Below are 18,820 nucleotides of genomic sequence, written 5' to 3' on the forward strand. Positions count from 1 at the left end.
GAACAAAAATGTTGATCTTTACTGAAATCTTGAAGTCGGGTTTTCCATGCCCTCTTTCAAAACTCAAAACAGAAGATAGATTCTACGTTGGGGCTCACTCTGGGGATCAATGGATGTTTCATAAAATTAATAGAGGAAAACAAAGGAGCCAAAGTCTCCGGAAACTAAACCTAACATTGTATATTATCTCGTCATTTCTCCATTTTCACACAGAGGTAAGAACGCCTGAGGTGAGTCTAGGAGGGAGCCCATTGCCCCACATCTATGATGTCATAGCTGAGGTCACAAAGTGTTGGGAGGGGCGGGTCAACAGCAGGGGGTCTGCTGTGCCATGGGGCTCAAAGGGGAGAAGGCTTAAGGGGGGAAAGGGTGCAAAGTGTGCCCAGGTAAGTGTCTGGGCTACGTGGCCTGGTCCCTGGTGGTTTGGAAGACGAGGAAGGGTGTCAGCGAGAGAAGTAGAATGGGACCCATCAAAGCAGGGTTTGTTCTGTATCCAGATCTGGGCTTTACAGGCTCGAGTGTACTGGCTACTGTTCTCCTTCCCCTTTTCAAAGCACTTGAAGGCTAGCGCTGACGGACCGCCACCCATGTGTCCACCCTCAATAGATGACTAATTTTGAATTTACCATAGACTGTTTTCTGTCCTTGCCCTGGGTCCCAACTCAAGGAGTCTCTGGTCAGCCCCCTACATCTTAAATGTGAGTTCCTCCAGTTATGAAGCGGAGCTTTCCTAGGTCAAATGCCTCCTCCGCTCACCTTGACTTTTCTTTATGCGTACTACACACACACACACACACACACACACACACACACACACACACACACACACACACTGGCCCACTCAAAACAAGGACATTTCCTGGAGTACTTAAGCCACGACTCAGCTTCCTACTCAGAGAGCAAGTGCTTTCTTCTCACCATCCATCTAAGGGAGTCTCCTCTTTTTATTTCAGGGCCTAAACGGTCTCCATCTTCAACTCCAAAGGCCTGGCCATATCACAAACATAAGCAAGAATGGCATCTGAACAGCAGAGAAGGTGGGCGGGGCCACCATCACCCTCCAGGGCCCTGTGGTTAGGTATATCTATGGGAGGAGAACTGGCTCCCTGCTTCCCATCTCCATCTCCCTGCTTCCCGTCTCCATCTCCCTGCTTCCCGTCTCCATCTCCCTGCTTCCCATCTCCATCTCCCTGCTTCCCGTCTCCATCTCCCTGCTTCCCGTCTCCATCTCCCTGCTTCCCATCTCCATCTCCCTGCTTCCCATCTCCATCTGGCTGTTTCCCATCTCCATCTCCCTGCTTCCCATCTCCATCTCCCTGCTTCCCATCTCCATCTCCCTGCTTCCCATCTCCATCTCCCTGCTTCCCATCTCCATCTCCCTGCTTCCCATCTCCATCTGGCTGCACCTAGGGTGGAGTAAATGGGGACTTTTTCATGTTCCCCTTCTCTCCTTGGTAGAAGGGGCCATCAATAGTCTTTGTGTTCTATCCAAGAAAATGGGCTTGTTATGCCAGTCCTCCAAGGGTTGGCTGGGTACGACATGCTTAGAACACTCAATCATTTCCAGGGCCAATGTTCTCTGAGTCTTTTATGTCCTCTCCATTGTGAATCAAAGCCAGACATTCAACACCATGCTTCCCTTGGACTAGGATAATTTAAAAAAAAAAAAAAAAAAAAGACATTTCTGTTAAATAAAAGGAGCTACATATAAGACCCAGAAAATATTAGCTAAAGTAAGGGGAGAAAGTTTGCTGTGAGCTTATATATCAGAAAAGCTTCAGAAAGGAACTGGAATTGACTTAAGTCCTTGAAGCACAGGACAGATGTGTCAAGGTAAGAGTTTGTACGAATTAGGAGAGAGAGGAAGAGAGAGGGGTCTCTCGTAGGTTTGTAGACCGCCTGTCCTAAGTGCTCTCAGTGGTTAAATTTGTCTCAGGCCTGAGATTGAGCAAAGAACCAAGAGCCTGAATCTTGGCAGGTGGGAAGAGTTGTCTTCTGGACAACCGCTGACCTCAAGAACAAAATGGTGACTCTCTTGTGATTTTATATGAGCAAACACATAAGCCACGCAGACTCTTGAGTTCTCTACTAAGAACAGACTTTTTATTTGGTTTGGTTGTGGCAGCAAACGTGGACAAGACACTGAGAAGGTAACACAGATCACAGTCATGCTTGGAATGAGCTTTACTGTTAAAAGGCTTTCCATCATTCTCCAAACCCCAGAATTGAGGGCATTCCCCTTGCTATATAGATGGGGAAACAAAGTCATCCAGGCAAAGGGACTTGACAAAAAAAGGTTAGAATTCTGGCCCTAAATTCCATTCTTCTAACTGTAATGTAACCAACTTTCCAAGAACTCAACCACGAAACAAGCAGGTTGTGGTGACTAACGCGGTTTACAGCAATCAAAAGTCTGTGGTGGGATCAAAAGACCTGGGTTGGAATCCAAGCTTTTCCCTGCTAGCAAGCACATGTCACAGCCCGAGTTTGCTGCTCAGCAGAGTAAGGCCACCCACAGCTGCTTCATGGGATGCCTGCAGATAGAACGTGGGTCAGTGCCCAGTTCATGAAGGCTCAATCTTCTTCTGCCTTACGTTCAGGTCATTCTTCCATGAGTCTGTCTCTCTCCTGCTCCTGGTACACCTCTCTTCTTTTCTCTGTTCCCATCTCTGTCACTCTATCTCCTGTCAATACCACAGAGAGAGAGAGAGAGAGAGAGAGAGAGAGAGAGAGAGAGAGAGAGAGAGAGAGAGAGAGAGAGAGAGATCTGAGAGAATTTGTCCCACTATCCTTACCAAGTACAATTAGTCATTATCTCTGTTTAGAAGAATTTGGATTAAAAATCAACATGGGCTGGGGGAAAAAAAACAGCTCAGTGGTTAAGAGCATACACTGCTCTTGCAAAGGATCCAAATTCAATTCCCAGCACCCATGTCCAAACAGCTTACGATCACAGTAACTCCAGTTTCAGGGTGATCTGATGCCTCTGACCTACAAGGACTCCCACACTTGTATGAATAGACACACACACACACACACACACACACACACACACACACACACACACACACACACTTACACATAATTAAAAACAAAATACCTCTAAAAACAAAGCCCCGGTGTATCCTACTTCTGTTCTCTCTATACTCCCCTGGAGCGGATGCATAGAACCCCATGGGAAAGAATTGGGGGTATTTTAGAATAAGGGCCATGGCTTGAACTGGAGTGAGAAACATCTGTCCTCAGGTTCCATGGAGAAATAACAGTCTAGCTAGCAGAAGTCTGCCATGAGTCACCCAATGACTCCCAGGGATATTTCTACCCTGTTCTATCCTGAAAACATGTTCACTAAGAGTCCTCTCTTAAGTAGCACTCTTCTGGGCTCAACATCCTTTGGGGATCCTTTGCTATCCTCTGTGTTCCCAGATTTCCTGGGGTTACAGGCCTTCATGCTGTCCCTTGGAAAGGCTACATTCTTGTGACAGGAACAGTTCAAGCAGGACCTCAGACAGAGACCTCAGGGTCCTCAGGTTCTTAAATATGTTTTTCCCTCCATCATTTCCCCCTCTTCAAATCTTATCTGAGGGGCTCTATCCAGAGGTGCCTGAAACCTTGCCTCTTCCAGATCACTTCCAGTCCCCTGGTTCTTTGGTATGTCGTCCCTACACAAATCCCCGTGTGACCAGGAGACCTGAGATGAGTTTCTTTCCTTGGGAGCCAATAGAATGGTAGCTAGTGACTGCCCATGATTCCCCCGTCTCAATTCCTCTCCCATCTGCCAGTTCCCTACCCCACGCTCATCCATCCCCTCTCCAGGATGACTCTGGCTCTCTAGTAGTACTTAAGAGTAAGACCTTAGTGGACCATTGATGTGCTTTTTGCCTACAGCTCATTTTATTTTGACACTCTGCCCCTGGCTTAAGGAGGTCCATGCACTGTGACACTCACTTCTCCTTGTATCTTCTTTCTCCAGAACTGTATTTTCTAATAAATGACACTTGGGGAAAACAATAAGACCTTCAGTTCTGCTTCCCAGAATAGCAAGCTTTTTCAAGTTCTTCCTCAGCCTTGTGCCCTGAGCCCATCAGAAATCATGGAGGAAACGTAGAACGCATTCCAGGACACAAAGACAACCGTTTTATAATTGCATGTACTTCTCAAAAGGGTCCTAGGCAGTTCAAAGACAAGAGTGGGGTGTAGCTATGGTGGGCAGGAGGATGGTGAGGTGCCGCTTCCCCATGACTGCCCTGTAGGGCTCTCAAAGTTCTTTGTAATAACCATGATACCAAGAAGATAGAGTCCTGAGGGGAATATATGAGGCGGGATCATGGCTTTTCCTAAAATTTTAGAATTCTCACTAGTCCAGGGGAATTGAGAGAAAACTGAATTGCCTCCCCTGCTTCTCATCACATTTCGATCATCTTTTTTTCCAGTACATCTATTGAAGAGACAATAAAGGCACAGGTAGGTGAGGCAGTCACACGTGTTGGTTTCTTGGCGGGGGGTGGGGGGGTGGAGGGGGCTCCTGGATTCTGGGGAGAACAGAGATGGCTCTGGTCAGGAGGCAGAAAAGTTGCGTGGCAAAGATTGTATCTTTGTGGCACATAGGCTTTGTGGTTCCGGAGCTTGAAAGGCTGGCAGGTCACTAATACCAAGGCCAGGTCACAACTCCAACGCCATTTCTATACATGACAGTCCCAGGGCAGGCTCCTGGGTGTGGATAAAGCAGGTCAGTGTAGACCGGGTGTTTACAAGGCCCTGCACTACCTGGGGAAAAATAGAGTAACTTTTAGAATTTCACCTCAGTTCTAAGAAATAGCTTTTATTCCATGTTACATCAGGTCAGATTCTTGGAGAGTTTGGATAATGTTACCAAGATTTGTCTTGTTATTTCAACAGGAAAGGGAGTTGGCAATAACTGAAACCCTGTGGGACCAGGTAAGTGCACAGGGTTGCTTTTGACAACACAGTGTTGAGGGGGGGCTAATTTCTCTTCCTTTAGGCAGATTAGTGTCAAAGTTCACCCCATCCCCCCTGTCTTTTTCTATCACTCTGAGCCCAAATCCTCAAAAGCACCCATCCCTGTACATCTTTACGCAGCTTCTGACACCCACCAATCTGGCCCTGATCACAGTCCTGTTTGCGTTATTGGGTCTCACAGCTGTTGAACCCCTTAGGGCTGAGTGGCTGCCACAGACCGGTAAGAGCAGGTTTGGCCACTCCCGTGGGCTCAGTGTGATGCAGCGCTGTGCTGATTCCGCACAGTAAACACTAATGGGACTGCATTTCCAAGCCAGTTTAGAGAAACTCTTTAGATGTCATTCACTACCTCCATCTACAAGGGTTTAAGTGAAAACCCAGGGTGAAGAAGAACACTGCGGGTGAGTCCAGTTCTCTCCCTGCAACCCGCCCCCCCCCCCTGCCCCCGTCACAGGTCGATGGAACCCCAAGGAAAAGAAGCTCCGAAGTGTTTTGGGGATAAGGGTCAGGATATAAACTGAATGTAGATCATCTCCTCCGGGGATCACGGATAGAAAATACTCCAGCTAATGGTATTCTGTATATCAATGTGTTTGTGTACCACCATGTGGAGACTGATGGAAACCAATGTAGTTTTAATTTCCCTGAAGGCTAAAAATAAGCACTGTTTGAACTGTTTGCCGAACATTTTTGTTCCTCCTTTTGAGACTCATCTGTTCAGTTTATTAACCAATTGTTGATTGGAAGATTTGGGAGGGTGTGGTTCTTTCTAGATATTAGCCCCCTCTGGTGCGGAGTTGGCAAAGACTTTTTCCCATTCTGTAGCTGCCTCCACTCTACAGGCCCTTTCCTTTGCTGTGCCGATTTTGATTTGTGTAATACCTTTTGTCAACTACTGGAGTTATTTTCTGTGCTGTTGGAGTCCTTTCAGAAAGTTTTTGACTTTGTCTATTATGGTTTTTTGGTTTGTTTGCTTTTTTTTTTCAGACAGACTACTTCATGTAGCCCAGGCTATCCTCAAACCCATAGCTTCTCATTAGCAATGCTAAGAGCCAGGAAAATGTGGGATGATACATTTGAAGTCCTGAAAATAAATAACTGCCAACAAAGATCACCACGTACATCAATGGTATCTTTTAAAATTGACAGAGGAAAAAAAAACAGATCAAAATGCTTTTTATGTTCATACTCATATTTATATAAAGGAAGAGAGTGGTCTTTTTGAGACAGGTTCTCTATTACGCAGCTCTGGCTGTCCTGGAACTCTCTATGTAGACCAGACTGGCCTCGAACTCAGAGGCCCACCTGCCTCAGCTTTGAGTATTATGATTAAAGGTTTGCACTACCACTGCTGGCTTGTATAAAATAATTTAATGGGAGCTATCTTGCACAAGGGACAATTCTTCTCCCAGAGGCCATAGGTGTCAGATTAAAAACCCAAGGCCCGGTGTGCTATAACACCTCCAAGTTGTTGGCCAGAGGCATCCCAGGAGTCTTCAAGACAATAAAAACCATTGCCATTGCTCTCGAGTGCCCACCAGAAGCTGGTGGTAGTACCCTATTGCTGAAGACCACATTCTTTGGTCACATGACATGGGGTTATCAAGTTGGTGCTGACCAGGATACTTCCAGACTAGCTAGCTTTCATAGTACTGGAAAGTCTATACAGGCTGCTGAGGGGAAAGGCATCAACAGTCTTACCCAACTTTGAACCCTGTAAGCTACAGTGCAACCAATGTAGTATGATATCCCTATCATAGTGGCAGGAATGTTATGGAGGTAACCAACCACTTTCTGCTTTAACTTAAGACACACTCCATAGGAAGAAATACTTACCTGCTACTGTAAATTTGGCCAAGAACCCATGGATGGGAGCTTATAGGTCCCGGGGGTGGAGCTACTACTATTTTGCTAAATGGACATAGTATCAAGTTTCTTTGTTCCATAGACGATGGTTCACCCAGAAACTCACAACTGGTCATCACACAATGAATAAATGTCTACAGAGCATTCAGTCATAATTAGAAAACCCTATAGCCTATTCTCTTCCTCAAATTCTCAAGGATCATCAGGGAAGAGAGGCAAAAAGATTGTAAGAGCCAGAAATTGGTGAGGACAGGGTGAAACAGTATCTTCTGGCCATGACAGGATCTATGCACTCATGAAATCACATTAGCCATGGTTGTCTGTATAAGACCTGCACAAGATTAAGCCAGTCAGCCAGCATTCCAGTACAGAGGGATGTTCTCATGAGCCCACATTGCTAACTGAGGGGCAATAGGCAGTTTATGGCTTCTTGGGGAAGAGTCAGTTTTCTTTAAAGCCATTGTCCCTGGTACATTGACTACACTCCAGTGGACAGTGCCATACACAGAAGTGTATGGGTAGCACAAATTGGACTTGGTGATTTATTGGGGAAAAAAGAGGACATGAAGATGGGAGTAGGTGTGAGTTGATCTCATAGTAGTTGGGGGGCAGTGAAAGGGTCATTTGGTCAAAATACTTTGCATACACATATGAAATTTTCAAATAATTAACACTCTTAGAAAATAGACCAGCCGGGCGGTGGTGGCGCACGCCTTTAATCCCAGCACTCGGGAGGCAGAGCCAGGCGGATCTCTGTAAGTTCGAGGCCAGCCTGGGCTACCAAGTGAGCTCCAGGAAAGGCGCAAAACTACACAGAGAAACCCTGTCTCGAAAAACCAAAAAAAAAAAAAAAAAAATGTTAAAAAAAAAGAAAATAGACCTCTCTTGGCTGGAGAAATGGTTCTGTAGTCAAGATCACTTTTTGCTCTTGCAGAAGACCCAGGTTTAGTTTTCAACACCAATGTGGAAGCTCACAACCATCTGTAACTCCAGTTCCAAGACACACGATGTCCTCTTCTGACCTCCACAGGCATCAGGCACACACATAATTAAAACATATACATTCAGGTATCTTTTTAAGTAGGATTCTGAAAACTATTTTTCAGCTACCTTTTTCTTTCCTAAATTTGTTCTTTTGACAATTCCACACATGTATTTAGTGCATTCTGATAACACTCTTTGTGGTGGCTCCCATAGGCTCATCTGTTTGCATATTTGGTCCTCAGTTGGTGGAACTTTGGGGGAAGGAGTAGGGGGTGTGGATTTGTTGGAGGAGGTGTGTCACTGGGGTGTGGGCTTTGAGGATTCAAAAGTCCATGCTATTCCTAGTTAGGTCTCTCTCTCTCTCTCTCTCTCTCTCTCTCTCTCTCTCTCCCTCTCTCTCCCTCTCTCTCCCCCCTCTCTCCCCCTCTCCCCACCCCTCCCCATCAGATATAAGCTCTTAGCTCCTGCTTCAGTGCCCTGCCTGCCTGCTGCTATTCTCCCTACAATGATGGTCCATGGACTCACCCTCTGAAACCGTAAGCAAAGCCCAATTAAAGGCTTTCTTTTAGAAGTCCCAGTGTGGCCAGGTGCCATTGGCTGGCTGGTGCCGGCTGCTTCTCTGCAGGAGATTTCACAGAACTTTGTGTGTTCCTGGTGTTCTTCAAGTTCTCTCAGCAGAACCGTCTATTCTTATTCATCCTGACCCTGACCTGTCACAGAGAGGCAACTTCTAACCCTCCATCTTACCCAGGGGGCCTTAAAGGGATAGCTCAGGCTGACCTCAAATTCACGACTCCTCTCCCCACCCTCTTCAGCTCTGGCCTACCAGCAGGCGCCAGCATGGCCAGCAGTATTCATTTTAATAGCTGCGCTCAGTTTCAACAAAAGAAGGACTGATTCAGCAGAAATGAAATACTGAGTTTCACTAACATTCTCTTCAGGCCTCCTTAAATACATTACTAACATGCACTCACCGCATGGAGCAATGGCCTAGAGATCTGTGTAGAGTTGAAGTCATTGTGGGTTATTACTGGGGCTAAAAAGCCCCATCCTGTTGGAACTCACTGCACACAGTGGAGCAATGAGGTCATGATATAAAGTAATATACTATAAACCGGGAGGTTAGGTCACTTAATGTGATATATAAGTTCCCTGTGTGACAAGGTGATAGTTTGTAATACTAATCTGTTGTGTCTGTCTATTCTTCTTCTGCCAGGTGCTAACAGCCTTTAAGGGCATCCAAAAGGAGGTGAGGTTAAGTTTTGACTCTCCAAATTCCCTGCCTTTTAACATCAATTTTCCTCCATGTTCCGCTGAGATGTGAACGCTTACCAAGGTGTTCATTTCAAAGAATATGACTGACTCGTCACCCCAGGGAACTGAGGCAAGAAGATGCCTAACAACTCCCTCCAAAGAATCATAGTAAAATACTAGGGTCAGGAGGGTTGAATTTACCAGAAATTCTCTCAACAGAATTCTCGATGTGGTCGTATGACATGCTGATCAGGGACTGCACTGAGGGGAACCCTCTGGGTAGCATGATAAATGGCCTTGAAAAATGATGTGCCCGTTAACTGTGGGAAGGTGTGAATTACAGCCCAGGTCTAAACTTTTGTCCTCTCTGCAGAGTTCAATGGGTTTTCTAAACACTGATCAAATATTTGATCAAACAAGGAACTTCCTTACACACTTCTTTTGTTCCTCGAAGAAAGACATAACTTCATTAAAATTAGACTCTAAACACACGATGAGCCCCCTGAGGTCTTAGAACAACCGTCCCCTCTTCCTAGTTGGAGAGGAATACCGGCAAGGAGGCTGAGAAGGCGCTAAAACATTTCTCTAATTCCCCACCGCCTATGGTCCCCGGAACTCGGTCCGGTTCTGTAGTCCGGTACTCACACCGTGTGTCCTGACAGTGTCTGGAACCCACTCTCCTGAAAGTCACAGCAGGCTTTGCTTCTGGCTAGGTAAAGCGGGCGCCGGATGGAGATCAGAAACGTCATAGTCCCGCCCATTTGTGTCTCTCCGGTCAGGGCACTTTCTCCCTACCTAGACTTTTAGTCTCCTGAGACCACAGTCTCCTGCAGACAGAATCTGAGCTGGTGGAGGGGGAGATCCTTTTTTGTGTTAACTTGTAGCTTCTCCAGGTGTATGTGAAGTTAACAGTCCATCTGCTCCCCGCCCCCCAACCTCACAGAAGGCCTCTGTGGTGCCGCCTCTTGGAGTGATACCGACATAGTCCCTTCCCTGATAGAACCTTCATGTCGGTTCAGACTAGATCCCCTAGTCATGGTATAGGGGAAAATTTTTAACTCAGATACTAAGATAAGACAAGCAAGGTGCTGGAGAGACGGTTCAGTGATTAAGAGCTGTTATTGAGGTTCCCAAAACCCACAATGCAGCTAACAAAGCTGTAATTCCAGTTCCAGGGATATGGTGCCCTCTTCTGGCCTCCACAGGTACTGCATGCATGGGATGCAGCCATACATGCACGGAAAAAAAAACTCAGTAACACATAAAATAAAAATCTTTTTTAGGGCCATGGTGGTGCATGCCTTTAATCCCAGCACTCGGGAGGCAGAGCCAGGCAGATCTCTGTGAGTTTGAGGCCAGCCTGGGCTACAGAGGGAGATCCAGGATAGGCACCAAAACCACACAGAGAAACCCTGTCTCAAACAAACAAACAAACAAACAAACAAAAAGAGAGAGTATAAAAGGTGGGAATTAGAACAAGCCTTATTTCTGATTAGACAACTAAGACCCACACTAGAGCAGCCATCTGGGTGCCTTACATGAGTTCAGTAGGACCACAATGAACCAGCAGCAGCTGTGTACACTGAGGCACGTAGAAGTGACCTGCAAAGGCCCTTCCCAAGTCTACAGGAAATCACTGGAGACACTATGAGGAAAGCAGGCGGGGGGGGGGGGGGGGGGGGGGAGGGGGAGGAACCAAAGCAGAAAAGCTAGGAGAAAATAAGTCAGTTCTCTCTATGTACATTCAGGCTGTTAAGTAATGAGCTGCATCTCCCATCTCTACTTTATTATCCACCATCTACTGGCCACATGCTGTAGGGAAGGATTATCTGAAGCAGCCAGCTTTGAAAGATACAAAGCCAATACAAACTCTGCTTTTAGAGAATGTGGAGTTCCATCCCATATGTCTTAGGGTTACTACTGCTGTGAAGAGACATCATGACCACAGTAACTCTTATAAAGGAAAACATTTGGTGACTTACAGTTTCAGAGGTTTAGTCCATTATCATCATGGTGGCACATGGCAGCATGCAGGCAGACATGGTGCTGGAGAAGGAGCTGAGAGTCCTACATCTTGCAGGCAACAGGAAGTGAACTGAAACACCGGGTGTGGCTTGAGCATATATGAGACCTCAAAGCCCGCCTCCACAGTGACCCACTTCCTCCAACAAGGCCACACCTCCCGGTAGTGCTGCGCCCTTTGGGGGCCATTTCCTTTCAAACCACCACACCATACATCTGTGTCCCACAATTACTCACCCCTACATCTGGCTAGTCTGTGGCCAACACACTGAAGACCTAGGGGTACCAGCCTTCTAAATCTCTCATCATGAATCCTCATTCTCTTTCAGCTTCAGGAAGATGCTCGGATTCGAGGTAAAAAGAAAGATGCCAAGGTTTGGATATGGGAATGAGGGATGGAGCTTGGGAGTAAGGGGTTTATCCCAAGTCTCATGTGAAGATCGGCCATCTGGAGGACAGCTGGACTCTGGCTTCCTTCACATCAAGTGGAACATTGGCTTTCCTTGAATGCCTCCATAAACACGCTTCTCTTCTCCATCCAGCCCAATGACCTGGTATCTTGGTCTGTTAACACTGTTGTCACAGAATGTCATAGATGAGCGGCTTATAAACAACAGAAGCTTATTTCTCATGGTTCTGGAAGATCCCAGAACAATTTGCTGGCAGATTTGATGATTGATGGAGCCTTATCCTCTGTGTTAGCTGTCTCACTTCTACTGACCAGAACCAGGCTACTTCCTGGATCATGGCTCGCCTTTTCACTTTTTTTTTTTTCACCTTGGAGGTGGCATAGGAGTTGTTTTTTACAAGGACACTAATCCAGTTTGTGAGAACTCTATCTCCCAAAGCCCTACTTCCAAAAACCATCACACTGGTGATTTGGTTTCAGTATGTGGTTGTGGAGGGACCACGGCATTCCGTCTGTAGCCCTCAGACAGTGATGGAAGGATCTTGAGACAGAATGAATGACTCCTGAGAGACTGCGAACTCTTAGCATTCAGTCAGTCATGGCTCCTTCCAACAGTGGAGAGACAAGTAACAGAGCAGAATGGCTTTCCAGTTCCGTGGGAAGAAGGGCTTAGGAGGGATAGGACAGTGGAGAGTTTACACAGAATTAGTGACAAAGTTGTAATTATTTTTAAGGGGTGTGTGTGTGTGTGTGTGTGTGTGTGTGTGTGTGTGTGTGTAGGTACCCACAAGGGCAGAAGAGGTCATCAGATCTGCTACATGCTGGAGTTAGAGGTGGCTATGAGCCACCTACTGTGGATACTGGGAACCGAACTCTGGTCCTCTGAAAGAGCAGCAATTGCTTTTAACCAGAGAGCTATCTCTCTAGCCTAAATTTTAGTTCCCAAAATATTCAGGGCTCTGGAGTTATCATCAAAGCCACACTTGGGGTTCTTTCCTGTACTCCTGCCAGAACAGAGCCCATCAGTCATGGTTCATTCAGCGTTTATACTTATTCAAATCATCCAGGTCTCTTGCTAGGAAGCAGGAGTCTTAGGGTGGGCTTGAGTTCTGAGGATCCAGATCTGTCTCTATCTGCCAAAGCTGCTGATCTGCCTGTCAGGATGAAATGAGATTTAATTCAAGGACCTCAAAATGCCATCAAAGGGTTGAAGACACTGCCTGGGATATAGTAGGCAAAGGGGCAGTGTCATGAACACTGGGGCAGGAGGGCCCTCCACAAAACAGAATTCATGGAAGTATAAATCTTGGGGATATTTAAATATGGGCAGTTCAGAAAAGAGTCCCTCTGATATTCTTCAAACTTAGTCCATGACACCCACGAAAGTAAATATGTTCTGGTAGACTCTACTATAAGACATTGTCACTGAAGAGTGTTTTCTTGGGATGGTGACCTCTAAGGTCAAAAGGCAAAGGGCAACACTTACTGCTACTTGAAGGATGTCCTTCGCTATCTAAGCAAACTTGACTTCCAAAGAAGTCAGTGTAGGAACTTGGGAATCCCTCTATGGATGTCAACACTCTAAAAAATGTGGGTTTCTGGTCTAACTGCGGATATTGCAGTTCTGTTTCCTAAAGGGGAACCCGGGATCAATTTTGAGTGAGGAGAATGTATCCATTCCTCCACAGCTTGGGATGTAGCTTAGCAGGTGACCGTTTTCATCTAGCATGCACAAAGTCCTGGCTTCAGTACGTAGCATCACATAACGTCTAGAATTCAAGCACTCAGGGGGCAGAGGCGGGAGGACCAAGAGTTCAAGGCCATCCTTGGCCACAAAATGAGTTCAAGACCATTCTAGGATATGTCATATCTAGTTCCAAGCAATATAAAATCCACAGGCTTGGGGGAATTCTGTCAGTAAAATCCTTGCCATCCAAGCATGGGGACCTGAAGTCAAGCCCAGAACCCACGTTTTAAAAGCTGAGTGTGGTGACATGCGCTTGTAACCTCAGCGATGGGGCACTGAAGGCCAGGAGACCCTTGGGACTTGTTGGCCTACCCTTACTTGGTGAGTTCTAGGCCCGTAAGAGATCCTGGCTCAAAAAGCAGTGTAGACAGTACCTGAGGAACAACATGTGTGTGAGTTTGACCTCTGGTCTACACACACACACACACACACACACACACACACACACACACACACACACACACACCACTTTCCCATCATCCTTCCCAAAGTGCTCTAAAAAGGAAGCCAGTAGGAAATGGCTGCTCCAATGTCTGAGCCTGAGGCAGCCGACTCAGCAGCACTGGTTGAGCAGATCTCAATGCCACAACAGACTACGCTTCACAGATATCTGGTGCCACATCCCACCTCCTCTGACAGGTCCTATGTTAACGTGAGTCCGGCCCCTCCCACTCTGCCTGGCTAGACCCTTGACTGGAGATAGGAGCTTGGCAACTGGGGAGACATTTCCAGACCCCTGTAACAGAATGTCTCCTTCCTCAGGCATGAGCAACCATTCTGTGACATCCATGCCACCTGCACCCCCCAGGACTGGGTAAGTGGCCCTCTTCTAATGGTCTGAAAAAGGGATGACATCCACCTAGATGTGGGTGCTGTGGCCGGAAATGTAGCTAGCTATGAGCCTGCCTTCGGAAGCCTATAGTTGTGATGCATGCCCTCCTGAAAGAGCATGAACTGGTAAGCAGCAAAGCCAAGGCCTCTTTCTCCACCCAGAAACCCCATCGGGAATCCCTGAAATCCCACGGTCACATCTGGACCTCACTAGAACAGATTTTGGAAAATTCTCCTCATTGAACCAGGGTGTGGACTTGAGTTCTGAGGTTCTGTCTCTCTGTTTCCCATATGATGTCAAAGCTAATGATAAGGGCACATAGAAAGACACCGAGTCGGAAAGAAAAGTCATGAAGAATGACAAGGAATCAAGGGCTTCCTTAGCAGGTTGTAAAATAAATTAATGGAAGCTTGAGAGTCCTGTACCCCAACACTGGGCACAACTAGGGGACAAGATTCAGCCGCCATCTAGAGATTCAAGCATCAGGAATGATTTCCAACAGTGACACCTGAAAGTTTTTCGTGAGTAGTGAAAACAGACTATAGCATTATACTTCAGGTGGATTTGAAGATATTTTTAAAGTATCTGGTTGACATGTTTCAGGTATGGCCCTGCCTAAGCCAAGAACTGGAAAAGGTGAGCTCCCTAGACTCTATCTAAACATTGTCCCTCTCAGAGCACTGACCTTACAAAATAAAGCCACTCCAACTATTATTTATTCTTTTTATAGCACTGGGGCTCGAACCCAGGGCCCCATGCTTGCCAGGCAAGTGCTCTACCACTGAGCTATATCCCCAGCTCTCTTCTTATACTTTTCATTTTGAGACATGGTCTAACTAAGTTGCCCAGGCTGGCTTCAAACTCATTTAGTAGCCTGGAGAGGCCTTGAACTTGGAATCCTCCTGCCTCAGCCTCCTACATGGCTAGAATTACAGGTCTACACCACCATGACCCAGCACACACATACCTTGTAAACAGATTGGTAGTTACTCTTGATCAGTGCTGAACATGTAAGGAACACTGATATGCAAAAAGTTTTTACAGAAACTCTAAATTGAATTATCATAGATCTTTGCCGTGAGGAACAACAATTGGCCAAAATTCTGCTAAACCTATTGTCTAGTCTTAATACTCCTCTGAAGCAAGCTAGAGGCATTCTCCTGATGAACATTTGGCTCTGATGAGTTATGACTCTTCATCCTAATGCCCAACAAGGGCTTTTCTTCCTCATGGAATTGGAAGCCCGGCATCGGCGATGCTCATTTCCACTGCTATAAATGCTCAAAGGCAGTAGAGAATGTGAAAGGGCACAGAGACTGGGCTCTCCTTCCCTCATGATCTATCATTCCTCTTATTTGGTACAGAAGCTTCAAGCCTCCAGATTTCTCTACAGCCCCAAATAAGAATCACAGGTCAACTCTGGAGTGTAGCCATCAGAAGCAATTCTTACAACCCAAGGACGTTAACTAAGAGACCAGTCAACCTTCTACCCTAGACGCCGTCATCAAGGAAGCACTCCTGTGTTTCTTCCAGGTATTTACTCAACTACCCTTCCCCGCCTGCTCTTCCTGACGACCCTGCTATTTATAGAGGAACCCAGACTTCCTAGATACTCTTAACAACATGGCAGAGGAGGACCTTAGCAAGCAGGGCTAGTCCAGAGCAAAGGTTGAAAGAACAGACAGATGAGGGCAGGACCAGCCCGTGTTCTTTTGATCTCTCTGGTCAAGACAAAGAACAAATCAGAATGTGCCAGCCCTAGATGGTTCTATATAGAAAAGAGTGTTCAAGAATCAGAGAAAAACAAGGGTTAAGGAGATGGAACCATGGAGAGGTTAAAATGCTAATGAACGTGAAGCCCATAGTTTCTTTATAGAAAGTATCTTAGAAACTCGCATCCCTTTGGGGGGTCTTAATTCAGTATCAAGAGTCAAACACTAGACAGACATGCATAATGGACTTCTTTTTAACTTTTATGACAATTTTGCACAACATATAACTCCTCTAGCCGGGCGGTGGTGGCGCACGCCTTTAATCCCAGCACTTGGGAGGCAGAGCCAGGTGGATCTCTGTGAGTTCGAGGCCAGCCTGGGCTACCGAGTGAGTTCCAGGAAAGGCGCAAAGCTACACAGAGAAACCCTGTCTCGAAAAACCAAAAAAAAAAAAAAAAAAAAAAATAACTCCTCTAGTCTTTCCCCCACCTTACAATCTACTCCTCCCTACATCCCCCTTCCCACATTCATAACGTTTGGTGCTGCTGTTGCTGATGTTTTGCTGAGACGGAGTGTCTTATCCAGAGTTGTCCGTGTGATCACGGCTTTGGACTTATCTATTGCAGCCTGGTGGCCTCTTTAGTGTGCACACAACTGAAAAAAAAAAAAATGACTGTCTCTCCCCCAGAACCCTTCGGCAGTTCAGTAGGGAGAGGTAGGGGTCCTATCTTCCCCAACCCATGGCTGATTCTTGATAGACCACGTCTTGTGTGGGTTTACTGTAGGTAGCCATAACTGCTGTGAGGCCATGGCCATAGTGGCTGTGTCATATGGACCCACAAGACAGTGTTTGATGGCCATTTCCCTGTCTTCCAGCTCCTACATTCTTTCCTCCCCCTTTTCTGCAATGTCCCTAAGCCTTAGCAGGGGTGGTATAAACATCCTGTTTAGAGCTCCACACTCAACTGTCACATTCTCTTTGAGCACCTGGAGTGGCCATGCATCTTTTCATGAATCACCATTCATTGCCGAGAGAGTCCTCTGACTAAAGGTCAGAGTAGCATTTGTCTATGGGTAAAAACATAAATATGGAAAGGCACTCACTCAACTGCCTCCAGATTCTTTTTAATAATGCGGTTGAGTGTGGTGCCCCCTGGTGGACGCTAATTAACCAACAGGCCATTTCCTCAACACTCTTTAATGCCCCTTTACCTTGGGCTCATCTGACTCTTAAGCCCGCCTGCAGGAGACTTCCTCAGATGCTTGCCTCTCCATGGCTGCCTCTGGGGCTCTCAGAGAATCCTCCTCAAGACACAGCCTGAGTTACGGGTGATGGGGGAAAAAAATGACTTCATCTGCCTGAGTCTCAGAACAGGGACTATGCATCTTCTTAAGTGTCCTCTTTGAAATAGTTTATCCCCATTTCCCCCAGTAAATAATCAAAATACACAAAGATTCTCATATTCAAAATAAGATTACATCCTTCTAAAAGAACTTCAGTCAGAAAGCTTTGGTCGTCTCTCAAAAACCAACTTTTGATTCGGAAACAGAGGCAGAAATCTCTCCCATTAGTGCAGCAAGCACGCCGCACCAAGGGTGCTGAGCTGGGCCTGCCCCAGCACACAGTCCACAGTAGTAGCTCTCTTCCCTGACTTATGATGGATGCCTGGGTGGGAGCCTGGAGCTGGTCACATCGCCACAAGCACGTCTTCCAAGTCACCTGACCAGTACATTATCTTTCAGGGCTCAACTCAGTTGCCTGATAAACAAAGCATAGGAGACAGACATCCTCATTACCAGAGTCTACAGCAGCAACTGGGAACTTGGAAATCAACTGAGAGCCAGGGACATCTTAACTGCCAAGCAAAGAATCCATCAGATAAACAATGAAGCAAATAAATGTGATGTAAACCAATGTCATCTTGGTTCTTCCCGGGTGGCGGGATGTGAGGAGAGAGTTGATAAGTCACAGCACTGAGCGGTGGGAGAATATCTGAGTCACAGCTTGTACACTCATTGTCTGTCTCCTGTTCTTTGTGGGGTTCAGTGTCCTTCGGTGTGTAGAAAAAAAAGGCATCAGGAGTGGGGACTGAAGGCTCCTTTCATGTCTAACACACTATGCCCCAAATAGTCTCAAGGTATCATTCCGCCATAGTCACCCCCACCTAAGGGAGGACCACCTAATCCAACAGAATTTCCTATATTATTTAGAATTGTGTGAATACAAATACATATGTTACATGGCAAGAAAGACAGTTTTTATTTCTTTTCTAAACAGAATCTGAATAAATGGAACACAACATATTCAATAACTATACAGCACAGAGTGTAATCCCAGGTGTAAGAGCTTGTCACTGGACCGCTGGTTTTGTTGCCAACTTGACACAGCTAGAGCCATCAGAGAGGAAGAAGATTCAGCTGAGGAAATGCCACCATGAGACCCAGCTGTAAGGCATTTTCTCAATTAGTGATCAATGGAGGAGGCCCAGCCCATGGTGGGTGGTACCATCCCTGGGCTGCCGGTCCTGGGTTCTGTAAGAAAGCAGGCTGAGCAAGCCAGGGGAAGCAAGTCAGTAAGCAGCACCCCTCCATGGCCTTTGCACCAGCTCCTGCCTCTGGGATCCTGCCCTGTGTGAGTTCCTGTCCCGACTTTCTCAAAGGATGGACTATGATGTAGAAGTGTAAGCCAAATAAACCCTTTCCTCCCCAGTTTGCCTTTTGGTCATGGTGTTTCACTGCAGCAATAGAAACCCTAATAAAGACGGTCACACAGCCAGGACAACAATAAGCAGAATGCTCTAGAGCGGTATAGTAAGTTCTTAAATTGTCAACTCCTTATATACTGACCTGGTATTAGTTAAAATGCAAATTTTAACTCATTAAAATAGAATTACTAGATGACAGCACATAATAATCAACAGTAATTGCTGGTTAAAAACAAAAACCAGATAGAGAATTTCTCTATTTTCATGTTAAACAGTATTTAAAATATGCTCTGATTCTTCTATTTCTAA

The 18,820-nt window shown here is 46.2% G+C and overlaps 1 protein-coding gene and 1 non-coding gene across 3 annotated transcripts; one reads left to right on the forward strand and one right to left on the reverse strand.

Annotated features, from left to right (window-relative positions):
• The first annotated feature begins 295 nt into the window (after positions 1-295).
• Positions 296-17,721, forward strand: C20H12orf54 (chromosome 20 C12orf54 homolog). 2 transcript variants are annotated; one of them, XM_006974366.4, is made up of 9 exons: positions 296-386; positions 954-1,037; positions 4,434-4,464; positions 4,900-4,938; positions 9,047-9,079; positions 11,436-11,460; positions 14,025-14,076; positions 15,459-15,627; positions 17,550-17,721. In XM_006974366.4, exons 2-8 carry the CDS (start codon positions 1,015-1,017, stop codon positions 15,562-15,564), a joined length of 309 nt encoding a protein of 102 aa, XP_006974428.1. In that variant the 5' UTR covers positions 296-386; positions 954-1,014; the 3' UTR covers positions 15,565-15,627; positions 17,550-17,721. The 2 variants fall into 2 exon arrangements, with proteins under 2 accessions (XP_006974428.1, XP_042120890.1); XM_042264956.2 differs by lacking the exon at positions 296-386 and adding an exon at positions 414-480.
• Trnaa-ggc (transfer RNA alanine (anticodon GGC)) lies at positions 14,819-14,891 on the reverse strand. Its single transcript has one exon. It is a non-coding gene; the product is annotated as a tRNA-Ala (tRNA).
• Positions 17,722-18,820: the final 1,099 nt, after the last annotated feature.

Source organism: Peromyscus maniculatus, chromosome 20 (genome assembly GCF_049852395.1).
Source record: "Peromyscus maniculatus bairdii isolate BWxNUB_F1_BW_parent chromosome 20, HU_Pman_BW_mat_3.1, whole genome shotgun sequence".
Lineage (NCBI taxonomy): Eukaryota > Metazoa > Chordata > Mammalia > Rodentia > Cricetidae > Peromyscus > Peromyscus maniculatus.